The sequence below is a fragment of the Megascapheus bottae genome, chromosome 32 (assembly GCF_031878675.1).
Source record: "Megascapheus bottae isolate mThoBot1 chromosome 32, mThoBot2.hap1, whole genome shotgun sequence".
In the NCBI taxonomy this organism is placed as follows: domain Eukaryota; kingdom Metazoa; phylum Chordata; class Mammalia; order Rodentia; family Geomyidae; genus Megascapheus; species Megascapheus bottae.
The window spans coordinates 8,597,915-8,623,394 of NC_143540.1; the positions used below are offsets into that span (position 1 = coordinate 8,597,915).

A 25,480-nucleotide genomic window follows, 5' to 3' on the forward strand; every position below is an offset into this window, starting at 1 on the left:
GGCTCCGCCCCCACCCGAGGCCCCGCCCCTGACTCCGCCCTCCGCAGGCGGCGCCGGGACAGCTCGGGCAGCGCCGTGGAGAACCAGGAGAGCTGGGAGCGGCTGTCGGAGGGCGACAAGGCCGGCCTGGAGGAGCTCGGGGACAGCCCCCCGCTGCGACACCGCCCCGCGCGCCCCCCGCCGCCCGCACGCTTCCAGGACCAGCCGGACCTCAGCTGCCTCATCGACACCAACTTCGCGTCTCGGCCGCGCTCCCCGGAACCCGCTCAGCCCGAGCCCCGCCACCGGGTGGGCTGCGGCCGCGCCCGGGACCCCCCTGGCTACGACTTCGGCCGCCTGGTGCAGCGCGCGCTCCCAGAGGAGGGGCGGGCCGCCGTGCCCGGGCCTGCCCTGCGCCCGCCGTCCCCCGGGCCCGCGCCGCCCCTGCTCCCCGAGGACGAGGGCCCTGCCGAGAAGGGCGCCCCGCCGCTCTGCTGGGCCCCCAGCGCCGACGGCTCCATCTGGAGCTTGGAGCTGCAGGGCAGCCTCATCGTGGTCGGGCGGAGCAGCGGCCGGCTGGAGGTGCGCGCAGCCCCGCCCCGCCCTGCCCCGCTCGCTCGCGGCCGACGCGGCCTCACGCCCGGCCTCACGCCCGCCTCGCTGCCCCGCAGGTGTGGGACGCCATCGAGGGCGTGCTGTGCTGCAGCAGCGAGGAGGTGGCCTCGGGCATCACGGCCCTCGTCTTCCTGGACAAGAGGTGAGCGGCGCCCCACGCGGGGTGGGGGGGACGCGGCCCAGCGAGCCTTCCTCCCGTACCTGTCCCCACGCCGCGCTTCCGTGCAGGATTGTGGCCGCCCGGCTCAATGGCTCCCTGGACTTCTTCTCCCTCGAGACCCACACCGCCCTCAGCCCGCTGCAGTTCAGAGGTCAGAGGCCGCCCTCCTGCCCGAGGGGGGTGGCGGGCGCCGCCCCCCCCGCCGCCCCTCACCGCGTCCTCGTCCGCAGGGGCCCCGGGGCGCGGCCGCTGCCCCCCCTCCCCCGGGTACGGCGGTGGCGGCGGTGACGCGGTGCTGTGCCACCTGACCCACACGGTGCCCTGCGCGCACCAGAAGCCCATCACCGCCCTGAGAGCCGCGGCCGGGCGCCTGGTCACCGGCAGTCAGGACCACACGCTCCGAGTGCGTGGCGGGCGGAGGGTGGGGGAGGAGCGGGGGAGGAGGAGCGGGAGGAGAGCCCGCCAGACCCGAGCCGCCTCCCTGCAGGTGTTCCGCCTGGAGGACTCGTGCTGCCTCTTCACCCTGCAGGGCCACTCGGGCGCCATCACCGCGGTGTACGTCGACCAGGTCGGGCCTCGGGGCTGCGGCTGCGGGTGGGCAGGGGGCGGCCGCGGGCGCGGGGCTGCCCGGTGACAGCCAGGGCCTCTCCCCAGACCATGGTGCTGGCCAGCGGGGGACAGGACGGCGCCATCTGCCTGTGGGACGTGCTGACCGGCAGCCGCGTGAGCCACGTGTTCGCGCACCGCGGGGACGTCACCGCGCTCACGTGCACCGCCTCCTGCGTCATCAGCAGCGGCCTGGACGACCTCATCAGCATCTGGGACCGCAGCACGGGCATCAAGCTCTACTCCATCCAGCAGGTGGGCGGGGCGGGCGCCCCGCGGGGGGCGGGTGGTTGTGCCCCCCCCCACTGAGGGTCGTCCTGTCCTCCCCCCTCCCTAGGACCTGGGCTGCGGCGCCAGCTTCGGCGTCATCGCCGACAACCTCCTGGTGACCGGGGGCCAGGGCTGCGTGTCCTTCTGGGACCTGGGCTACGGGGACCTGCTGCAGACCGTCTACCTGGGCAAGAGCAGCGAGGCCCAGCCCGCCCGCCAGATCCTCGTGCTGGACAACGCCGCCATCGTCTGCAACTTCGGCAGCGAGCTGAGCCTGGTGTACGTGCCCTCCGTGCTGGAGAAGCTGGACTGAGGGCGGCGGCACGGGGCCCGCGGCTCCGCGCGGCCTCGGAACTGTCCTTGTTGTAATATTAAACTTTCTATAAAATGCTGACTGCCAGCCGCCTGCGCCCCTGTGTGTGCACCCCAGAAACGGCCGCGGGCGGGGTCACGGAACCGGCCATAACGTTGTTTATTTCAACAGCAGAGGCCGCGCGGGGGCGCTGGGCGGGGCCCGCCCGAGCGGCGCTCAGGTCTTGTTGAGCGTCCACAGCGGGTCCAGGAGGCTCAGGGGGTCGTCGGAGGGCTCGGCCTTCAGGCCCTGGCCGTTGTGGGCCTGCAGGAAGTTCTGCTTGCTCATGCGCTGCTTCCCCCGCAGCGAGCTGTCCAGGGAGAAGGCCTCGGGGGTCAGCGAGGCCAGCAGCTCCAGGGAGGAGGAGGGCGGCCCCGACGCGGGCGCCTCAGGCAGGGGCTGCTGCTCCTCGGGCTGGGGACGCTCGGGCAGAGGTGACGAGACAGGCGGGGGGGAAGAGTGGGGGAGCGGGGTGGCCTCGGGGAGGCTGGCTGGGGGCAGCGCCGGCGTCTCCACGGGGCCTGGCAGGCTGGCGTCCGGGGCGGCCAGGGCGTCCGGGGCCCCCGCGGGCCGGATGCTGAGCTTGGCGATGGTGGCCTGGATGGAGCTGATGGGCACGTCCCCGCCGAGGACCAGGTCCTGCGAGTCCTGAGGAGGGTGGTTCTGCGGAGACAGGGTCGTGAGGCCGGGGAGGGGCCGCTGGGGGCCGGGCCCCGGGGCGAGGCGCTCACCTTCTGGTTGCTGAGGGCGCTGGGCCCCCCGGGCTTGCCGGGCGGGGGGACGCCGTGGCGCTGCAGGACCTGCTCCACGTGCCTCACCAGCGCCTCGTGGCAGAATCGCAGGTGCAGCTGCGGGGACGCGCAGGGCTGAGCGGGGGACGGGGCCCAGCGGGGCTGTCCGACCCGTGACCCGTCCCCCCGCCCGCCCGGTGCACCCACCTTCTCCTGCAGCATGTGCTTCCGCTGCTGGCGCATGCGCCGCACCAGCTGGGGCAGCTGCGGGATGCCATTCCCCGCCTCCACCTCCTGCACGGCCGCGTAGAGCAGCGCGAAGGCCCCGGTGCGGCCCACACCGGAGCTGCGGACGGGCGGGGTTAGAACCGGGGTGCGGGCGGGCCCGGGGGGGGGGGGGTGGGGTCCGCGCGCGGCTCCGCGCCTACCTGCAGTGCACGACCACGGGCGTGTGCAGGGGCCGCTGGTGCAGGCAGTGCGCGTGCACCTCCTGGATGAAGCGCAGCAGGTGCTCGGGGCTGTCGGGCAGGCCGCTGCGGAGGCGGGGGTGAGTGTGAGCGGGCCGCGCCCCCCAGCCCCGCCCTCCCTCCCGTCCTGCCCGGTCGCCAGCACGCACAGCTCCGGCCAGGTGGGGAAGTGCAGGTGCACGAGCGAGCGCGTGAGGCTCTGGTCGCGGAACTGCAGGCTCAGCACGCGCTCCACGTGCGTGTCGGTGGCGCGGACGCTGCTCAGCGCCACGCGCAGCGCGCCGTGCACCACGGGCTGGCCCCGCTCCGTGGGGAAGTAGCGCGCCACCTTTTGCTGCGGAGGGAGGGGCCGCGGTGAGGGGGGTGAGGGGAGCTCGGGGTCCCCCGGGGCCTCCCCCCCCCCCCGCCCTCCCTCGGCCCCGCTGCGCACCTTCTCCACCTCCGCCTCCGACACCAGCATCACGATGACCGCCACCTTCTGCTCGTGCACCATGAGCCAGAAGTCGGCGGCGGTGCCGGGCAGCGGCGCCTGCGTGGCCACGAGCGGCGGGCAGTAGGGCGAGAGGCCCTGCACGCGGCTGGCGTTGATGTAGTCGTCCTTGCCCGAGCGCAGCACCACGCGGTTGCCGTCGTAGGGCATCACGTCCTGGTGCCGGTTCTTGAGCGAGTAGCAGCGCGCGATGGCGATGGAGCGGCCGCGCGCGTCCAGCTCCTGCGCCTCCTGCAGCTCCCGCCACGCGGCGTCCAGCGCGGCCGCGTCCCCCAGCTGGCCCCGGAAGGCCGCCAGCTCCTGCTGCAGCCGCCGCAGCCGCTCGGGGTGCTCGTACGGGTCGCGCTCGATCAGCTGCAGCGCCTGCGGCCGGCGGCCCTCGGCGGCGGCGTCCACCTTGGTGGGCTGCAGCAGGGGCTGCCCGGCGCCCGGCGGCGGGGCCCCGCCGTGCTGGCTCTCGGGGCTGGACGACAGCAGGTCAGCGGCCGCGGGGCCCCGGCGCGGGCATGGCGGCGGCTCGGCCGCGGGGGTCCGCGGGGCCCCGGAGCCGGGCCCTGGAGACGGGGCCGGCGAAGGCACCAGGTGGGGCCCGGGGCTGGGCTGGCCGGCCGGCGGGGGCCCTCGGATGGGCAGGGGCGCGGCCTGGGGCCCGGGGGGCCGGGGGGAAGGGGCAGGACAGTAGGGCAGGGGGGTGTGAGGAGGCTGGGGGGGTCCGGGGCTGGGGAAGGGCAGCACCCCCGACGGAGGTGGCATGGGGTCCTGAGCGGGACCTGCGTAGACGAGCTGGGGGTGCACTGCCGGCTGAGGGGGGAAGCGGTAGGGAGGCTGGGGCGGGAGGATGCCTGAGGCCTGGGCAGGGTAGAGGTGGGGGTGCTGGAAGGGCAGCGGCTGCGGGGGCGCAAAGGCCGCCTGCGGAGGGGCCGGGGGCCTCCCCCCGGGGCCCGTGTAGCCCGCGGGGACGGCAGGAGGGAAGTGGGGCTGCGTCCCCGGGGCCACCAGACCCTGCTTGCTCCCTAAAGGGTAGGTGTAGGGCGTGGGCAGGGGCTGCGGTGGGGGCCCGGGGAAGCAGGGCTGGGGGGGCGCGGCGGTGGGGTTGGCGCAGGGCGCCCTGTGGCTGGAGATGGGGGCCTGGACGCTGTCCACGGTGGTGGTCGCTGGCCGCATGGCCATGACCAGCTCTGGGCCTGAGAACTGGGTTGGCGGGGCAGAGGGGAGACCTGGGGTGGGAGGGGGGGCCCTGACACCCCCATACGGGCTGGTCATGGCTCCATGCTGAGGGGAGGACCGGGGCACAAGGCCCACCTCGGGGGTGTAGGTGGTTGCTGGGTAGAGGGCAGGCCCGGGCACCATGGGCACAGCTGGGGGCCCACAAGCCCTGGGCGGCATCAGGGGTGTGGGGTTCGGGTAGGTGCCAGGGGGTACAGGTCCTGGGAGGTAATGGGGTACTGGGCCTGCCGAGCTGGGGAAAGGGCCAGAAGAGTAGTGGAGCTGAGCAGTGGCCCCCAGGAAGGGGTCTGGGGGTGGAGGGCCAGTGGCCACGTCGGGGGGCAGGCTGCACAGCTCCTCAGCCAGCTCCCCGGGTTCCCCCGCCTCCCCATCCTCTCTGCGGGGCAGCAGCGGTTTGGGGGCCGTGGGCCGAGGTGGCGGCTTCTTCTTCAATTCCCTGAGGGGGGAACAGGCCAGCGCAGGGTCAGCCCAGCCCTCGCCCCACCACGGGGACTGGGCAGAGCGCCGAGGGCCCCACGCACGCACCTGTCCAGCAGCTGCTGGCGGGTGGCCTCTCGCGCCCTGCACGTGCCCTGCGCGCGCTCCAGCAGGGCGGCCACCTTGCTCTCTAAGTCGGCGTAGAAGTCCTTGCCCTCCTGGGACTTCTTCATCAGGTCCTCGTAGGCCTCGTAGGAGGCCACCAGAGTCTGCAGGGTGGAGTTCCACCTGCGGCAGGAAGCAGGCAGGGCTGGGGTGAGGTGGGGAGGCGCGGGGGGCAGGGCGGGGGGGGGGCCGGGGGGCACTGACTTCTGGTCCAGCTCGCTGAGCACGCGTCGCACGGCCGCGTACTGCACGTTGGCCTCGGTGAGCGCGCGGAGGACGTTGTCCTGGGCGGCCAGGTTCTGCTCCAGGTACACGCACAGCTGGTCGTACTTCTTCAGCTGCTCCTCGAACAGCTTCTGCAGGGGGGCCGGAGGCCAGGGACGGACACTCAGCACCTCATCTCCGAGGGGCCCCCACTCCAGAGCCTGCCCAGCCCACCTTCATCTCCGAGTGGTCGGTGGTGACCAACGCGGCCGTGATGTCGTCCTTCTGGATCAGCTCACGCAGCTGCTGCTCCAGGGACACGCGCTGGTCCCGCATCTCCTGCACCTTGGCCAGGATGCGCTTCAGGTTCTGCAGCACAGCCTTGTCCTCTGGGGGGCGGCAGCCGTCAGTGGGGTGGGGACGCGGGCGGGGCCTGGAGCCCAGGCTCCCCGCGGCGCTCACCTGGGGTGAGGGCGGGCGTGGGCAGCGCCGCCCGCACTTGGTCGAGAGGCCCGCTGAGCAGGCGCAGGTTCCCCACGTGCAGGTTCATGGCGCGGTGCAGCTCGCTGTTGGTGAAGGACGCCTTCTCGTGCACTTCCATGTACTTGGCCCACTCGCGCTTCACCTCGGCCAGCTCCGCCCTGGCTGCAGCGGGGCCGGCCCCAGCCTGGCCCACCGCGTCCTGCAGCTTCTGCTCCTGCAGCTCGTCCTTCTCCAGCAGCTCCCGGATCTCCTTCAGGGATCCCTCCACGTCCGTGAACACGCCCGACAGCACTGGGGAGCATGGCGGGGAGGGGAGCCCCTGAGGCAGGCTGGCCCCCCACGGGGCCCCCCACCGGCTGCTCTGGGCCCCGCTCACCTTGCATGGACTGCACGAGGTTCTTGACCGTGTCCGGCCTGACGCTGAGCGCCGCGCACTTCTCCATGAGCTGGGGCGGGATGTGGGCATACGCGTCCAGGTTGTCCACCGTCTCCGGGTCCAGCTGCATCGAGTCCATGAACTGGCTGTGGGGCAACAGAACCAGGGGACCCTCCCCTAAATTACAGAGCAGGGGCCCCCTCTCCTGGACTTCATCTGCGGTCGTGGCAGAAGCACAGTGACTAGCACACAAGACCTGCAGAAAGTGCCGGGCACAGTGGGGAGGACGGAGCTGGGGAGGCTTAGTGGAAAGTGAAGCCCCGGGTTCGGTTCCTCAGCACTGCCACTCACTCTAGGACCTCGTTCTTGTCCTCGATCTTGGCCATCACCTCGCGAAGCAGCTTGGCCTTCTCCTCACTGCGGAAGCAACAGAGCAGCTGGTGGAGGCGCCATCTCCGGGCGCCCAGATCCCGACGTGGAAGGCGGGGCACGGCACCCACCTGTACAGCGAGGAGGCCTCGTGGGCGGCCATGGGCACCAGCTTGGCAAAGATGTCAGGCCCCGTCACAGCCGGGTCTGTGGGGTTCACTGGCAAGGGCTTTACCAAGGGGGCTCCTGGTGGGTGGAGATGGGGAGCATGGCAGGGGTGAGGCAGCCGCCTCCCACCCCATCTTCCTCCCCAGCCGTCCCTGGCCCCGCTACCTTTCACAGGCTGGAGCGTGTCCAGTGCTGGGACAGCTTCGTGGTAGATGAAGTCGTTGTCCTTCTTGGCTGAATTGTACCTGGCAGTCCGGGGAGGGGGGAGGGCAGGAGACAAAGAATCAGAGGTAGGAGGGTCTGTGCTCTCCACGCCCCTTCATGGAGGGAAGGAGGGAGGAGGAAGGAAGGGCGGAGGGAGCACCGCCCACACTCACTTTCCTCCAATGACGTCCATAGCAAATCGCAGTGCGTCCTGTACAGTGTCGGGCTGGCCCTGTGGACGAGAGGGCCATGGAGCCTGGCGCACTCTAGGCCAATGCCAGTTCCCACGGGCTCTGCTCACCCTTGCCAGCTGTGCCCTGGGCGCTGAGGAGCAGGCAGGCCTCCCTAGGCTTTACCTTGGCCATCTTGATGGCTTCGTTCAGCTTGTCCAGGGCGCTCTGGAAGAACGCCACCTGCACAGAACCAAGCCTGCTCAGTCCTCCCGGCCTGGCCACTGGGTGACCCGCCAGAAGACAAGAAACCCAGGTGACAGATGCCAGTCAAGCCAAGGGCCACAGGGGTGACAGTGCCACCTCCCACAGCTGCCCTCTGTGGAGACCCCTAGGGAGCAAGGCTGCTGGGGACACGGGAGGGACATGGGGGTGGGACCAGGGACCCCCCCCCTCCATGCGCCTGATAATCACCTGCTCCCCAAACTTCTGCTGCTCCTCAGCCTGCTTCCCCATGTGCAGCTGGGAAAAGAAGAAGAGCCAGCATCACGACCGCTCCAGGTCACAGCCATGGCCACGGCCACCTTGGACCCCGCGCCACTCACATGAGCCACGGCTGCAAAGTAGTAGATCTTCATCTGCACCAGCTTCTTCCAGTCCTTCTGGATGCGGCCCAGCAGCGAGGCTGTGTCCGGGTTCTCCAGGGCCCGGCAGGCCTCCTTGTAGTAATCCACCACCTGCGAGTTGAGATGGGGTCAGGGAGCTGCATGATGGTGGCTCGCATCTGTCATCCTAGCTACTCAGGGGACAGATCCGAGGATCACGGTTCAAAGCCAGCCAGGGGCATGAAACTCTCATTTCCAGTGAACCATCAGAAAACTGCTAGTGGCGCTGCGGCTCAGGTGGCAGAATGCTCACCTTGAGCTGAGGAGCTCAGGACAGCGCCCAGGCTCAGAGTTCAAGCCCTACCCCCCCCAATAAAGATAAAGAAGAAGAAGGGGCGGTGGAGGGGAGAGGGAGGCGGGGCGGGGCTCCCGGAGTCCTTCCCTACCTGCGCGCTGATGCGGGCCACGAGGAAGCTCTTCCTGTTGTCCAGCATGGACTTCTCCAGCAGGCACTCCTGGGCCTGGCCCTGCGAAAGACGCGCCGCCCGTCCTGCTCAGCCCTTCCCGCCCTTCCCCAGAGAACAGGCACGCCCGCTGCAGGCGCTCACCAGCATGAGGTTGACGTTGAGGGTGAGGATCTGGCGGCTCATGTCCACGCTGTAGGCCTGTGGGAAGTGCTCCCGCAGGTAGGCAAAGGCGCCCGCCGCGCACTGGAAGTGGGTGCAGGACACCTTCATTCCCTGCAGCCAGGAGGAAAGAGGGGCGCTGCAGCCATGAAGCTCGCCCCTTCCCTGGCTGTCCACATGACCCCGCCCTCTCTTACCTCCTCCGACACCCGCTTGTCCATGGCCCCCAGCATGGAATGCAGTGCGCCTGGAGGCAGACAGAGGACGCGGAGTTAGGGGAGCCGGGATTAGGGGGTGCTCCTCAGGCTGCCCGCACCTGTGCCTTCCAGCCACGACAGCAGGTAAGGACTGGAGGGTGAGTTCAAGGACGCCCAGGGGCCCGCTCAGCCCTTGCAGGGGTGGGGAAGAAGAAAGAGGAACACCCCCACGTCCCCATTCCCAGAACATGCCAAACCAGGGGCGTGGTGGGGAGGGGTGCTGTCCAGTCCAAGGAGCCCCTCTCCTGATCAGACCACACACACGGGGGAGTGGCAGACAGTGTGGGGGAACCCCTCCCGGCACGGGGCCCCGGCTCACCCAGGTTGTAGAGAATGCAGGCCTGCTCGTACTTCATGTCCTCATGGGCCACGGACTTGCCAGAGAAGATCTCTGTCCTGCACACACAGTCCCGTCACCTGGAGTGGGGGCTGGCAGGGACCAGGGACCCGAGGCCAGGCAAGGGGGAGAGGGAGGTGGGGGAGGGGATGCCCCCGGGTCTCTCACCAGGTGACGGGGACGGCAGCCTCCTGGCCAGCTCCCATGGGCACCCGGCTCTGCAGGTAGTGGAGCTGGCCCAGGTACTTGCGAAGGACACTGCAGCCCTCAAAATCTCGGGGGACGCGAACGGCATTCTGGAGGCACGATGGGAGAAAGAGGCTGCCACCACGGGGGACAGAGGGCAGGCAGGCCCACTCATTCTACATGGTGACACCAACCATGCCCCCTAACTCTAAACAGCACCCAGCTGGGCTGGCAAAGGACTACATGCTTGAAAAAGTTTATTTACTCTGCGGGGCCCCACTGGCTCACGTCTGTCATCCCAGCTACTCAGGAGGCTGAGATCTGAGGATCGTGATTCAAAGCCAGCCTGGCACTAAAGTCCGTGAGACTCTCATCTCCAACGAACTACCAGGAAACTGGAAGTGGTGCTGTGCCTCAAAGTGGCAGAGTGCTAGCCTTGAGCCAAGGAGGTCAGGGTCAGTGCCCAGGCCCACAGTTCAAGCCCCATGACCCACAACGAAATAAAAATAAAATGTTTGCTCTACCTAACTTTTGCCCCACAGTTCTGCATCTAAAAATAAGACACCACAAATAAAGAGACACCCAAGAAAAAAAATATGCCTGGATATGCATGAGAAGGACACACTTCAGAGTCAAACACCAGCTGCCGCCAAGCTTTTCATTCAAGAGGATTATTTAAAGAAATGATAGGAAGAAGAACCCTGCACAAGCACTTGCTGAACCTCACCAAGTAAAAGTACTGCTCGTGTGAGTCTTGACAGGCAAAAGCGCATGTCACAAAGAATAGTACACCATCTCAGTGACATGCAAATAGAAATGTACGCCAGATTTGGCCTCGTGGTAGAGTGCTCGCCTAGCATGCATGAAGACCGGGCTTCGATTCCTCGGTACCACATACACAGAAAAAGCCGGAAGTGGTGCCGAGGCTCAAGTGGTAGAGCTCTAGCCTTGAGAAAATCCAAGGACAGTGCTCAGGCCCTGAGCTCAAGCCCAGGACTGGCCAAAAAAAAAAAAAGAAAAAGGAAATGTAGACCAAAAAGGGGAAATAATTCCTGGCACTCAGCAAGTAACTGTAGGAACCATGGTGGGCAGAAAGGATGCTTGTCCTCCAAAAATACATCTGGAGACCATTATTGTTGACCCTTCTTCCACTGCCACCGCTTCTACCTCCCCCGAGTTAACTTCCAACAGATTTAAAGGCGGCATGTCCCATTTTCCTCTCTGAGAGCCAGATAATGAATAAATACTAGGACATCCAAAAGTAGCCACACAGCACAGGGGAAGTTACAAAGTAACCCGGCATGCCCAAAGGGAAGTGCAGGATCTCAAAAGACTTTAAAGTCTACATCTGAGGCTGGCTCAGAGACAAAGTGAAAAATCAGCCAGTACCAGGGGAAAGACGAGAAGTTCATCCCCATCATTAGACTCAAATGCTCAGTTTCCACCACCAAAAAGATCACACAGCAGACAAACCTGACAAAAACCAACCTGACCTCAGAGCACACAAAGAAACATCCTCAAACTGTCCCTGAGAAACCAGCTATGAAATGGAGGGGTGACAATGTTCCACCAAGAATGCCCTCATTACCTTATATATGTAACTGGAACCTCTGGACATCACCTTGACAATCAAATTAAGAAAAAAAGAAAAAGAAAAACAGGGTGGGGGTGGGGGGAGGGAATCTATTAGAGACTTTAAAACCGTGACCTTGCTCGGTGTAAGTGTGGCCCATACCCTGTAATTTAGCTCTCAGAAGGCTGAGAGCTAAAGATTATGGTTTAAAGCCAAGTCTTGATAAGAAAGGTCAGGGGGCCGGGAGTTTGGCCTAGTGGTTAAAGTGCTTGCCTAGCATGCATGAAGACCCGGGTTCGATTCCTCGGTACCCCACATACATAGCAAAAAGCCAGAAGTGGTGCTGAGGCTCAAGTGGTAGAGCTCTAGCCTTGAGAAAGTCCAAGGACAGTGCTCAGGCCCTGAGCTCAAGCCCAGGACTGGCAAAAAAAAAAAAAAAAAAAGAAAGGTCAGAAGATTCATATCTCCAATTTAACCACCAAAAAGTCCCAAGTGGAGCTATGGCTCAAGTGGTAGCACTAGCCTTGAAAAAAAGCCATCAAAGAGATAAATTTGGAGCTGAAATACATAATACTATCAATTTAAAAATTCACTAGAGGGGGGCTGGGAGTTTGGCCTAGTGGTAGAGTGCTTGCCTAGCATGCACCAAGACGCAGGTTCGATTCCTTGGTACCACATACATAGAAAAAAAAAAAAAGCCAAAAGTGGTGCTGTGGCTCAAGTGGTAGAGCACTAGCCTAGAGAAAAAAAAAAAAAAAAACATCAGGCCCTGAGTCTAAGCCCAGGACTGGCAAAAAAAAAAAAAAATTCACTAGAGGGCCGAGGTTTGGTCTAGTGGTAGAGTGCTGGCCTAGAATGCATGAAGACTGGGGTACCTCAGTACCACACACATAAAAAGCCAGAAATGGTGCTGTGACTCCCGTGGTAGAATTCTAGCCTTGAGAAAGCCCAAGGACAGGACTCAGGCCCCGAATTGAAGCCCCAGGACTGGCAGTGGGGTGGGGGGAGAAAATTCACCAGAGAGATTCAAATGCAGATTTGAGCAGGCAGGCAGGCAGGCAGCAGAGTCAGCAGATCTGAACACAGGCAATGAAAATCCTGTGTGTGTGCCAATACTAGGACTGGAAGTCAGGGCCTCAAGTTCTCACTTGGCTTTGTTCATTCAAGGCTGGTGCTCTACCATTTCAGCCACAGCTCCGCTTCCAGCTTTTGGTTTGTTAATTAGAGGTAAGAGTCTCATGGACGAGCTTTGAACTGTGATCCTCAGATCTCAGGCTCCTGTGTGGCCAGATGACAGGCATGAGCCACTAGCAGTTAGCAGGCAATGAGAATCAATAAGAACAGAAAGAAAATGAGAGAAAAAGTGAACAGAGCGGAAGAGACCTAAGGGACCTAAGAGAATATACCTTTAAATGGAACAACATACACATTGTGAAAGTCCCTGAAGAGAAGACAAAGTCAGACAACTGGAAGACGTAATGGTGAAAAACTCCCCAAATCTGATGAAAGACATAAATACAAACGCCCAAGCAAATCAATGGATTCCGAGCACAGTGAACTCAGAGACCAACACTGACTGGCACATGCTGAAACAAAGAATAAAAGATCAAGAGGAAAACATTGCAAGCAACAGAGGAAATCCATCACACGCTAGGGGTGATTGACAGTAACAGTATCTGATGTCTCATCAGAAACTCTGGAAACCAGAAGGCATATCGAAGGCACTAAACGAAGAAAACCACCCATGTGACAGTGGCTCACACCTGTAATCATAGCTACTTCAGAGGCTGAGATCTGAGGATCATAGATCAGAGCCAACTTGGGCACAAAAGTCTCTGAGACTCTTATCTCCAAGGAGCCACCAGAAAACTGGAAGTGGTGCTGTAGCTCAAAGTGGTAGAATACTAGCCTTGAGCTAAGGAGCTCAGGGACAGTGCCCAGGCCCAGAGTTCAAGTCCAACAACCCATAAACAAACAAACAAACAACTGATCAACCAAGAATGCTATTGCCTTGGCCTGAGAAGTACCTGGGAGCACACCCTGTACTTTCAGGGACTGAGATGGGTGGTAGTGAGGGAATCAACGAGAATGGAGTTGCTCGGTGGGACTGCCCGGAAGGCCCAAGCCTTCATTCAAACGTTCACTGGGCCAATGTTTATGGAGCTGTTCTCGATGCTAGGCTTCAGGCGTCCAGCCCAGGAAGGCAACGGGAGGGTCTGGGTGGGTAGCAGAGTACCTGCTCTGCATGCACTGTGGGAAATGGGCTGCTACCTGGGGAGGGCGCTCTGAGGAACTGTGCTGAAATGCCACCTGCTGGCGATGTAACAAACTGTTCTCTCGGTCTGCAGAGGATGGGGGATGTAGCCAAGTCCTGACCTGTTACCTCAACTTGTGGGAACAATGAAGCTAGAACTTCGTACTTTAGCACTCCACCACACCCACCAAGGCATCCATGTAACCCGATGGTTCTTTATTTTTAAACTGCGTAAGTGCCACCAGTGGTACACAGCTGTAAGTCTAGATACTCAGAAGGCTGACATTCAAGGATTGTGGCAAGAAAAGTCCATGAAACTCTTATCTCAAATTAGCCTCCAAAAAGCTGAAATAGAACTGTGGCTCATGTGGCAGAGAGGTAGCCTTGAGCACAAAATCTCAGGGACAACACCCTGGCCCTGAGTTCAGGCTCCCAGATTGGTATACCATAAACAAAACAAAACAAACAAAAAAAAACAATAAAATCGGGCCGGGAGTTTGGCCTATTGATACAGTGCTTGCTTAGCATGCACAAAGACCAGGTTTTGATTCCCTGATACCACATATATAGAGAAAAAGCCAGAAGTGATGCTGTGGTAGAGCCATAGCCTTGAGAAAGCCCAAAGACAGTGCTCAGACCCCGAGTTCAAGCCCCAGGACTGGCAAAAAATAAATAAAAAATTAAGTTAAAAAAAAATCATAGCCAAGTGCTAGTAGTCCACATCTGTGATCATAGCTACTCAGAAGGATTAAGGTTGGAAGCAAGCTTGGGCAGGAAAATCCACAAGACTCTGTTATTTTGTTGTTGTTGGTCATGGGATTTGAACTCAGGGCCTGTGCACTGTCCCTAGGCCTCTTTGTGCTCAAGGTTAGCACTCTACTACTTAAGCCACAACACCACTTCTGGTTTTTAAGTGGTCAATTGGAGAGAAGAGTCTCACAGGACTTTTCTGCCCAGGCTGCTTTGAACTGTGATGCTTAGATCTCAGCCTCCAGAGTAGCTACAATAATGGGCCTGAGCTACCGGCACTCAGCTCACCAACTCTTTTACCAACCGAATTTGTTTAACAGCTGGTGATCAATGGGGCCTTTTGGCACTTTAAAATTAAAAAACAAAAACACCCTGTGTGGTCATAACAGCCATCTCCAGAGCACATTTAGTTTGCTTCCTCCCCCCCCCCCCACCATTTCTTATTTTCCAAGTTTTCAGAGTAAGAGATGGTGAGATGAGAACCACTGAAGGGGGCTGAGGTGAGCTGGGCATGGAAGCTGAGATAGGAGAATCACGAGTTCAATACCAAACCCCAAAACAAAACCAGGAGACTGGGGCACCCCATTGCCACCACCTCGCCAAATACACACCAAACCATTGCAAACAGCACACAACAGCCAAGCCCGTTTCTCAAGGCTCACAAGCAAGACTCTAGAAACAAGCCATAGGTTATGCCATCAAGATTGCTCGGGGGGCGGAGGGCGGGGGCTAGCAACCACAAGGAAAGGAAGGGTCCACCTGCTGAAAAGTTGGCAGCAAAACTGTCAGTATATGGTGTACTCACACAACCCAAGAAAAGAATGTGAATGTCATCCGAAAGAATCTGAGAATTGACAACAGACATCATGCGACTGCTTTTTCAAAACCAACCATACCAGGTAGAAACACACGGGAAGAAATGGCAAGGAAGGCAGAAACCAAAGAGCAAAAACCAAACGCACATCTACGCATTCGAGCAGTACAATGGAACCTGTTGGAAGTGTTCTGAGTGGTGGTGGAGACGGCCTCTGGGTCTCTTAACTTGCTGCCTACGACTTTTAATAGGATAGGCTTAGTGAGTAGCTTTAAGCTGCTCTGCTGTGTTAAGAAACATCTGGACTGTTACCTTGACAGTTGATATATAGACTATTCTGATTTACGTTAAAGAAATGTTTGAAGTGTTATCTCGACAGGTCGACTTGCTCCATCTCCTGTCTTGTCTTCCCAACCCCCCTTTCCTGCTTATAATGAGATTCTCGCAAACCCCCTTTTCCTGCCTATAATGAATTTTGCAAATTAAAAATTCCACTGCGCTAGCCCCTGCTTTCGAGCCCTATATAAACCCCCTCTGACTTTCAATAAACAAACTTTGATCAGAACACTGTCTTGGTCTCATTTCTTTGTGTTTGTCTGTCCCATTCATTTAGGTACGGTTCCCTCTCGGGTCTCAGTTGACTGAACCCCGCGGGCCGGGGCAGAGTGGAATAAGGGATAGTTACGGAGGAGGTGCAGCTGACCAGGATAAATTTGTAGAGTATCAGAAAATGTCACAATGAAAATCCCCTTTGTACAATTTAATATGGGATAATTAAAACAAATAAATTACTGAATTAAAAAACCCAAGCACTGGCGGCTCACCCAGTAATCCTAGCTACTCAGGAGGCTGAGAGCTGAAGGCCACGATTTGAAGCTAATCTTGGGCAGGAAAGTCCATGAGGCTTTTACCTCCAATAACCACCAGAAAACCAAAAGTGGTGCTGTGGCTCAAAAGAAAGAGCCTTAGCCTTGAGCAAAAGAACTCAAGGGCAGTGCCCAGGCCCTGAGTTCAAGCTGGGCCAGGTAGCACATACTTGTAGTTCCAGCTGCAAGTTCCGGCTGGAACTTGGGAAGATAAAACAAGAGGAACACTTGAGCCCACAAGTTTGAGACCAGGCAAAGCAACTTAGACTGTCTCACGAAGCACACTGGTTCATGCCTCTAATCTCAATTACTCAGGAGGTGGAAATCAAGATCACAGTTTGAGGCAAGAATAACAACAACAATAAAGAATTAGCAAGACCCCAATTCAACCAATAAGCCAAGTGTGGTGGCAAGTGCCACTGGTCCCAGCAACAGGAGGCAGAGATAAGAGGATTGTAGTCTGAGGTCTGCCTGTGCTATATATAGCCAATTCAAGAACAACATGTGAGCTGCGTGCGGTGGCTCACACCTGTAATCCTAGCTACTCTGGAGGCTGAGATCTGAGGATAAAGGTTCAAAGAAAGCCACCCCATTACAAAAAAGGGACCTGAGATTCTTATCTCCAGTTATCCTCTAGAAAATGGGAAGTGGGGTATGGCTCAAGGGTAGGGTGATAGCCTTTAGCTGAAGAGCTCAGGGACAAGCCCAGGCCCAGTTCAAACCCCATGATACCCCACCCCACCCCTGGACACACACAAAAACCAGCATGTGGGTACATGAGACCCAGTCTCAAACAGAACAAATTTTCCTACCTGTCTGAGCAACTCCAGCTTCTTTAGTTCTTCATTGTAGGATTCTGGATTCTCTCCATAATTCTTCAGAACAAACTAAAAGGAGAAAAAAGAATGTAATCCAGTGATAAGAAGAGACAGACACACACCCCTCCACAGATCTCTGAATCCTGGGTCTACACAGCTGGGTGTCCAGGACCACTCTTTCTCAACAATGGGCAGTACCAAGATGCTATACCAATGGGTATCTCCTTTTCCTCTGACAATGACGGACCCTGGAGGATCCTTAAAATGCTGAAACCCTCTCCATCAAATCCAGGAATTCTTCCAGCTCAGGATGCTGGGAGCTGAGCTGGCTAAGTGGAACCCTATGAGAATTCCAAAAGGGTCACAAACTGAAGCATCCTTAGGAATGCACCCAGCTATGTTTTAGGATCATAATCTGAAGCCTATGCAGGTAAGAGGCACCAAACAATATCAAAGAGAAGCTGGGCACTGGTGGCTCACACCTGGAACTCTAGCTACTCACGAAGCTAAGATCTAAGGATCAAAGTTCAAAGCCAGCATGGGAAGAAAAAAAAAATCTATGAGACTCTCAACTCCAATGAATCACCAGAAAAACAGGATGTGGTACTGTAACTCAAGGTGGTAGAGTAATGGCTGTGAGCAAAAGAGCTCAGGGACAGTGCTCAAGTCCAGAGTTCAAGCCCCATCTCTCTCTCACGCACGCACGCACGCACGCATGCACACACAGGAGCAAGAGTTAAAACCTCTTCAGCAACGCTATACTCTGTAGTGGGAAAGGGAACCACAGATGGCGTGCAGTCTTGTCTGGTGGGAATGACCCAGAAGGGAGACAGGGGAAAGGGGAGGTCAACTCCCACATCACAGCAGAGGAGAGACTGGCATGCCTGCCCCAAACAGCACTCACCACCTCAAGAGCTGTCTGTCTTGGTCAGTAAGCATCCACACCAGCTGAGGTCTGACAGAAGGGCCCTTTGTTCAACCAAGATCACAGGCTGAGGCAGCAGATTGACCCCTGCTGCTATGCTTGCTGATGGTGCACAATCTGGGGTTGGGGGGAGGTGGAGGGAAGCCATGTGCTCTACACTGAGGACTCAAGCACAGTGACTTTGAGGGCCTGGCCAAGATCTATGGTAAAGGGGGGGAAGAGGCTGTGTTCTTTCCTTGCTTTCCTTCCCAAGACCCAGGACCTGGTGGGAAGCAGCCAGTCATGTGGGAACTGGGGATGCTGGGGACAGGTTTCATCTACACTGGTAGGAAAGGGGAAAAGCCTAAGAGGAAGGGAGGCGAATGCTCAGCGAATCACAGCATGCTCCTGTTACATTCCCAATCCTCTGGCCCTTGCTCCCTCTTCTGTTGGTTTTACCTCCTCAAAGACTCCGTATCAGCATGTTCTTTTTGTTGTTGTTGTTGGTCGAGGGGCTTGAACTCAGGGCCTGAGCACTAATCCTTGAGCTTTCTCAAGGCTAGCGTTCTACCACTTGAGTCACAGCACCACATCTGGCTTTCTGTGTATGTGGTACCCAGGAATCAAGCCCAAATAGCTTCGTGCATGCTAGGTAAACACTCCACCACTAGGCCACATTACTTTTTTTTCAGGGGGGGGGAGGAGGGGAGGGTCAGCCATGGGTGTTGAATTCAGGGCATGGGCACTGTTCCTGAGCTTTGCTGCTCAAGGCTAGCACCTTAAGTCACATTTCCACTTCTGGTTTCCTGGTGATTAATTGAACAGGAGTCTCAAGGACTTTCTTACCCAGGCTGGCTTCGAACTACAACCCTCAGATCTCAGGCTATTGAGTAACAGGTGAGCCACCAGCCCCTGGCTTGCTATGCTCTTAATTTGACATACTATCTTCAAACTACAGTGCTAATTAAAGTGATAAACCAAGGGCCGGGAGTTTGGCCTAGTGGTTAAAGTGCTTGCCTAGCATGCATGAAGACCCAGGTTCCATTCCTTGGTACCACATACATAGAAAAAAGCCAGAAGTGGTGCTGAGGCTCAAGTGGTAGAGCTCTAGCCTTGAGAAAGTCCAAGGACAGTACTCAGGCCCTGAGCTCAAGCCCAGGACTGGCAAAAAAATAAATAAATAAAAATAAAGTGATAAACCAAAAAAGGAAAGGCATGAAAAGGGATCAAATGTGCAAATTTTGAGGGTCACTGGGCCTTGAACTCTTAGGCCCAGTGGTCCTTTCAGTCTCAGGCAGCTGGGACTGCAAACATGGACCAGCTAAGGCACCTCACAGGGTATCAGTTCCTTGTTCAGACATACAGGCAAACACAGGGCATTCCTTGAACTGGTCTTCAGAAATACAGGAAGGATGAATGGTATCCTTCACACAATACTGTTAATACACACTCAGTTGCTGAACTTCACATGAAATTACTTTTATTCAAGAAAGAAGTGCTACCAAGGGAAAATTTTAGCCTTTGCTCATGTCAGCAAGCCTAGTAGACAATCACTGGCCAAAAATACTGCACCTGAAAACAGACTTTCAATCTTCCTTTCACCTGAATACTAAGGAATACTAAGCCCCACCCCCTCTCACCTCACTTTTGACTGGCCCCTGGGTGAAGAAGACTCAAGTTACTTCTCCTAGGGGGAGTTAGAACTAGATCAGGTCATCCAGCCAACACTTACAGGGCACTCCCCACACAAGGAATTTACTACTTCCTGCATGAAAGAAAAAAAACAACAACAGTGATCTAAGTCCTAAGTGAAATTGATATAGGTCTTTGGTGTATGAGAATATAAAGCTAAACAAGTCAGAGGGAAGGTAGACAGGCTCAGTTAGTGCCTCTGAATGTGGGATGAGAGAAGATAGGTCACCTCCACAGGTAAATGATACCTTTCCAATTCCTTCACTACTGGGCAGTGAGGGGCCTTTCATGGCCTTTGAACTTCTCAAGTACTTTTCTGTCTCTATGTATGTGCAAATGTACATTAATTTTCTAAGTCAGCTGTCCCATGGGGAAACAGGAAAAGAATTCACAAATCTGAAAAGCCAGGCTCTACCTACATGTGAATAAGAGCAAGGGTAGGAGGCAGCACGTATGTGCATGCAGCACGCAGTTGCAAGTCAAATGACTGACGGAAAGACTTGTGTGATTCAGAGGAGGTGGTTCAATCGCCAGGCAGCTGAGGGGACTGTAATAAGAGAGGGTCCAACTTGGGTGACAGGCAGGTAAAGGAATTTCAGTAAGGACTGGAGCAAGGGCAAAGATCAGATGTGGGAGAGATGCTGAAGGTCCCCACAGGAGAGACTGGAGAAGTGAAGCCATAGAGGTAGGCCATAGTAAGCGGGTGAAAGGCCTGAACACCAGGCAGTTTCTCTACAGGACTGTGATAGAAAGGCAGAGATCTAGGTATCAGCTGGGCACTGGTGGCTCACACCTGTAATCCTAGCTACTCAGGAGGCTGAGATCTGAGGACCATGGTTCAAAGCCAGCCCAGTCAGGAAACTGTTATCCCCAATAAAACACCAGGAAACCAGAAGTGGCACTGTGGCTGAAAGTGGTAGAGTGCTAGCCTTGAGCTGAAGAGCTCAAGGGAGAAGGTAGGTAAGCTCTAAAAGAACAGGGATTTTTGCCACTCCTGCATTCCTAAGAATTACACATAGCAAGCACTACTCCACTTGTTCAATGAACGAATCAGGGATGGCTACATCATCTCAGCCTAAGCCTGTTATGTGGTAGTTAAAGGTAGGTGTTTGGGATTAAAAAAGAACGAACACTAACACCCCATAGGCAAATCACCAATAAAGAACGCAAGAATCAGCCTTTCTTCACTTTATTTCCGGTGAGTCAGCACACTCAAGTGTAGAGCAGGTTGAAGATATAACTTAGTGGTAGAGCGCTTGAATAGGTGAACACAATGCCTTGAATTCAAGCTCTATTAAAGAGGTGACGTGTGTGGTAGGGAATGCAAGGCCAGCATCCCTTGTCCACTAAAATGTTATGTGGACCCCGGTATACCAACCTAGTTTGGCACTTGGCAATGCTTGCTCTTTTCCTCTTGCTTCACGTCAATATAATAGAAGACACAGACATCAGAAGCAAACTCAGGGCTGGGAGTTTGGCCTAGTGGTAGAGTGCTTGCCTAGCATGCACGAAGACCTGGGTTCGATTCCTTGGTACCACATACACAGAAAAAAAGCCAGAAGTGACGCTGTGGCTCAAGTGCTAGAGCTCTAGCCTTGAGAGAACCCAAGGACAGTGCTCAGACCCTGAGCCCAAGACTGGCCCAAAAAACAAAACAAAACAAAACAAAAAACCCAAAAAACTCAATAGTTAAAAAGAAAAAAACCTTGACAAGTTTAAATTTAATGGGCTTATCTGCACAAAAACCAAAACTAAGTAAAGCACGAACAGGGAAATCTTCTATCCAAAATACCTTCGGAGAACTCCAGTCACCACCATGAAAACATTTACAGAAAAACTGAAGCACAGAAAACAGGTGACCACTGAATCAACCAGTCATTGCTTAATTAGAACCACCCAAATCTCAGTTTACTGTGATCCAATTCTATAACAATTTGGTCTTTTTGGGTCCACATCAAATCTATGGCCTCCCCCTCTCCCACAAATTTTATTTAACAATATCAGAGCAAAAAGACTTTGGAAAAAGCCTTGCCTCACAAGCTTTCCACTAGAAAACGTCAATTCATCTTTCAAAACCCACTTCTAGTAAGCTTTCCCTGATGAGCTCTCCTTAGGGGGAATTCCTTTTTTTTTTTGGTGGGTTGTGAGACTTGAACTCTGGGCCTGAGAACTGTCCCTGAGTTCTTCAGTTCAACGCTACCCCTGGAGCCACAGCGCCACTTCCGGTTTCTAGTGGTTAATTGGGTATAAGAGTCTAAGACTTTAGTGCTGGGGCTGGCTTTGAACCGTGATCCTCAGATCTCAGCTTCCTGAGTAGCTAGGATGACACACATAAGCCACCGTGCCTGGCTTAAGTGGATGCTTCTACATACTACAAACTTTTTTAGACTAACATCACCTTACTTTTTAAATTCTCTCTACCAAACTATGAATTCTTTCAGAGGTAAAAGGGAGGTAAGGCTATATTTGTAGTAAAACTTCAGCTTAATAGGCTGACATAAACAGAACTTTTACTCTACCTTCCTAAATTAAATTTAGAAAACAGCAAAGCACCAGACTGTAAGTGTGGCTGAATGGGTAAAGCACTAGTCATGATCAAAAAAGCCTTAAGTTCAAGCCCTGGTACTAGCACTTGTGCACACATACACACACACACACAAATTACATGTATATATGTGTATGTATAGACATATACCTATATATATATATATATACATACACGTATGTACATATATACCCACATATCTAGATATGTATCTCTGTATCTATCTAATTAAAGAACCTACCACTACCCTATGGAAAGAGGGAAGAATTCCTGGACAGAAGAGAAAACACCAAGCAATTATGAGCAGAAAGGTAGAAGGCCTGTACCAGAAGTATGCAGATCAAACCATAGTGAGAACTCAATAATCACTAAAAAGAACTGGGGTAGGCCAGGAATATGACCTAATAGTAGAGTGCTTGCGTAGGATACATGAAGCCCTGGGTTTGATTCCTCAGTTCCACAGAAAAAGCCAGAAGTGGTACAGTGGTTCAAGTGGTTTAGCTGTAGCCTTGAGGAAAGGCCAAAGGCAGTGATCAGGCCAAGTCAAGTCCTAGGACTGCCCAAAAAATAATAATAATAAACAAATTGCTTGGAGAGGGAGAGCTCTAAACGGAGAATTTTGTAAAACTTGAAGACAAGAGTTTTGCTGTGTTTTAGGAAAACTCAACAAGTTGCATTTCTATAAAAGAACAAATGGAAAAGAATAAACAAAACTTTAGATCAAGGAGTCTAATCTCCTGGTTTTACAAGATGAGGATACCAAAATCCCAGACTAGCATTATTATTATTTTTTTGGCCAGTCCTGGGGCTTGAACTCAGGTCCTGACCACTGTCCTTGGGCTTCCCTCTAGGCTAGCGCTCTACTACAAGAGTCATAGCACCACTTCCGGCTTTTTTTTCTATGTATGTGATACTGGGGAATCGAACCCAGATGTTTTCGCATGCTGGGCAAGCACTCTAACCACTAGGGAAAACTCCCCAGGCTAGTATTTCAGTGGGAAAGGAGTACTTGGATGGGCCCTGGCTTTGGTCCCCTGAATCACCAAAATAATAACAAGGAATGCAAACCAACTGTGCCTGAATGGAGATAATAAGCTTCTTTTCCTAAGCACCTGAGTGGTACTTAATCACTGTAGCTGCTGTGCTTAAAAACGACAACCAACAAAACCTGCCATCTTCCTGGATTGGCTGCCTTCACTTCTGCTCTGGTGGCCCTTCCCAAAAGCAGCACGTCTCAGAGGGAACTTGATGCTCAATTACCACACTCTGTGCTCCTCTCCTCAGAGGCCCCCTGCCTCAATACACAAGTACGTCTGTCCTATGCAAGTCAGTAATTCTCACTAGGTGCCTCTGAAGGCTAGAACACTGCAGGCAGAAGACCCTTTAAAGGCAAGAAATGGTGTCTTTGGGTCCATGGAAGCTTTCCAAATAGCCTTGTGAGGAGAACACACAGAATTAATTGGAAGTTGAAGTCCTGTGTGCCGGGCGCTAATGGCTCACACCTGTCATCCTAAATCACTCAGGCTGAGATCTGAGGATCAAGTTCGAAGCCAGCCTAGACCAGGAAAAAGTCTGTGAGACTCTGCCAATGAACCCATGTTCCCCCCTCACCCCACCACGAACTAAATCCATTTTATCCTTCCCATTAAACCACACACACACACACACACACAGCTGGGCAAGTGGAGCTCCAGTGGCATCAAGTTGCTCAGGCCTCGGGCACGAAAATTTAGGGACAACTTCCAGGCCTTGAGTTCAAGCCCCAGGACGGACGGACGGACGGACGGACGGACGGACGGACGGACGGACGGAAGGACGGAAGGACGGAAGGACGGACGGACGCACACCCCTAGCCGGTGTAACCCCTCGGATCCCTGCCTCCCCAATCCCGCCCGCCAAGCCTGAGCCACCAGGGCCAGTTCCTGGCCCCAAGGCCGGCCGACCCGCGGGGGTAGGGGTGTGTGGGGGGGTGATGCGACGGGAGAGGAGGGGCGGGGCACAAGTGGGTCCGGAAGGCGTCACTCAGGGGTGGGGGGGTGGACGAGGGACGGAAGGCGCGGCGGAGAGGAGCGAGCAGGGTGGGAACGGCCAGGCTGGGGAGGGGGGATTCGCGGGGCCCGGCGGGCGGGGGCCGGCGGGCCGGGCCTGGACGTGGCCGGGCGGGACGGACACGGGACGCCCGAGGGGGCGTCACGCGCGCAGCGACGCCGCGGACGGCGGGAAGGCGCGCTCACCTTCTTCACGGCTGGCTGGAAGTGGAAGTCTCCGGCCTCCTTAAGGTCGAGCCAGATCATGGGCATCCGGGGAACGGCTTCCATGGCGGCTTCACGGGGCCGAGCAGGCCGCTCGGCCGCTCCCCTCGGCGCGGGGTGTATGGCTGCCTCAGCGGCACGCACGACCCCGCCCCTCCACGCCGGAAGTCGCTCGTCACGAGGGTCGATCCCCCTCCGCCCCCCCTCACCCTCAGGAGGGTGCCCCGCTGCTTGCCGGGAGGTGCAGTCTGCGGGCTGCGTGGGCGGCCACGCATGCTCAGTCTTCCTCGCGTGAGGGAGCTGGAAGAAGGCGCGTGCGCAGCCGCTTTTGTACGCATGCTCGGTCCTCCGCGAGCCGCGCAACTAGTTGGGGGGAGCGAACGGGATTCTGGGAGTCGTAGTCTTCCGACACTGACCTATGAAGCAAAGCAGTATATAGCCTCCACCTGCCAGCGAGGCGGGGCGTTAGAAATGCACCCGTGCGGGCCAGGCGGGCGTGGCTCAGGTGGTACCACGCCAGCCCCAACAGTTTTATTTATTCCTAACCTAAAATCTTCTGATTTGGGTTAAAACGAAATTTGATTTTAACAGGTGATTCATATTTTTACCTCTAAGCCAAAACAGCCCTAAAAGAACCCAGAAACCAAACCCAAAGGATGTGAAGGATCAAACGTAAGGAAACTCCTGTATTGTGCTATCTCACAAGCACTTTGCTTCTCCTTGTTCTTAGAATACTGATTATGTCCCTGAAGCTCACCCATTCAATAACCCTAGCCCTAAACTGAACTCAAGATCTACCCCAAACCGTAATCCGAATGTCCCATGAAAGCTGGGGGAAAATAAATGTTTTCTTTATTCCAAACCTAAAAACTTCTGACTTAATCAAAAACTTTTGATTAAAATGAAAATTGATTTTTACAAACAGGTCATTTCCGCCCTAAGGCTGACCCATTCTAAAACCCACGCCTTCACTTGAACTTGAAATCTACTCCAACCCTTATCTGAATGTCCCATAAATACTGGCAGGAAAAAATATATATACATATATATTCTTTATTCCTAACATAAAAACTTCTCATTTTTTAAAAATGAAATTTGATTTTAACCAACAGGTGACTATTTTTACCCCTAAGCCAAAAAAGCCCTAGCGGGATTTAGGAATCAAACCCAAATGATGCTGAAGTTCAAATGTAAGGCAATTCCTGTACTTTCTATTTCACATGTACTTTTTTTTCCTACTTCTTACAATACTCATTTCCCCCCCTGCAGCTCACCATTTTTGTAACCCTAAACCTCAAGTCAACTCAAGATCTGCACCCCAATATCCTTTGAATACTGGCAGAAAAACAAACATATACTTTTTCTTTATTTTTACCCTAGAAACTTCTGATTTGAGTTACAATGAAAATAGATTTTAACCAACAGGTAATTCTTATTTATAACCCTGAGCCATAATAGCCCCAAAGGCACTCAGAAACCAAACCCAGCCAGGGACTGGGTATCTACAATTGAGACCAACTTCTGCTCCCTGGTATGGAAGCACCTAGT

General features: G+C 56.0%; 2 protein-coding genes across 3 annotated transcripts in view; one reads left to right on the forward strand and one right to left on the reverse strand.

The window, feature by feature from the left end:
• Scap (SREBF chaperone) overlaps positions 1-1,947 on the forward strand; it is a 37,917-nt gene extending 35,970 nt beyond the window's left edge. The window contains exons 17-23 of the mRNA XM_090323510.1: positions 48-561; positions 651-736; positions 823-905; positions 985-1,157; positions 1,242-1,322; positions 1,409-1,615; positions 1,698-1,947. Coding sequence (XP_090179636.1) covers positions 48-561; positions 651-736; positions 823-905; positions 985-1,157; positions 1,242-1,322; positions 1,409-1,615; positions 1,698-1,943 — 1,390 coding nt within the window. The 3' untranslated portion in view covers positions 1,944-1,947. The remainder of the gene's footprint in view (positions 1-47; positions 562-650; positions 737-822; positions 906-984; positions 1,158-1,241; positions 1,323-1,408; positions 1,616-1,697) is intronic.
• A 38-nt stretch (positions 1,948-1,985) lies between these two features.
• On the reverse strand, positions 1,986-24,079 carry Ptpn23 (protein tyrosine phosphatase non-receptor type 23). 2 transcript variants are annotated; one of them, XM_090323385.1, is made up of 25 exons: positions 23,915-24,079; positions 16,534-16,608; positions 9,447-9,574; positions 9,261-9,337; positions 8,882-8,931; positions 8,667-8,798; positions 8,505-8,585; positions 8,059-8,190; positions 7,928-7,975; positions 7,640-7,696; positions 7,457-7,515; positions 7,245-7,324; positions 7,043-7,157; positions 6,894-6,959; positions 6,543-6,688; positions 6,146-6,457; positions 5,918-6,072; positions 5,684-5,835; positions 5,423-5,602; positions 3,611-5,333; positions 3,330-3,514; positions 3,142-3,246; positions 2,921-3,059; positions 2,714-2,830; positions 1,986-2,645 (listed from the first exon to the last, which is right to left on the reverse strand). In XM_090323385.1, exons 1-25 carry the CDS (start codon positions 23,996-23,998, stop codon positions 2,160-2,162), a joined length of 4,884 nt encoding a protein of 1,627 aa, XP_090179511.1. In that variant the 5' UTR covers positions 23,999-24,079; the 3' UTR covers positions 1,986-2,159. The 2 variants fall into 2 exon arrangements, with proteins under 2 accessions (XP_090179511.1, XP_090179510.1); XM_090323384.1 differs by having other exon boundaries at positions 2,714-3,059.
• Between the last annotated feature and the right edge of the window lie 1,401 nt (positions 24,080-25,480).

Excerpts from the sequence above, each read along its gene's own strand:
- Ptpn23 (XM_090323384.1), bottom strand. The coding sequence starts at position 23,998 with ATGGAAGCCGTTCCCCGGATGCCCATGATCTGGCTCGACCTTAAGGAG. Across the intron at positions 16,609-23,914 it reads TCCAGCCAGCCGTGAAGAAG|TTTGTTCTGAAGAATTATGG; the intron begins GTGAGCGCGCCT and ends TTCTCCTTTTAG. Across the intron at positions 7,158-7,244 it reads CACGCTCCAGCCTGTGAAAG|GAGCCCCCTTGGTAAAGCCC; the intron begins GTAGCGGGGCCA and ends TCCACCCACCAG.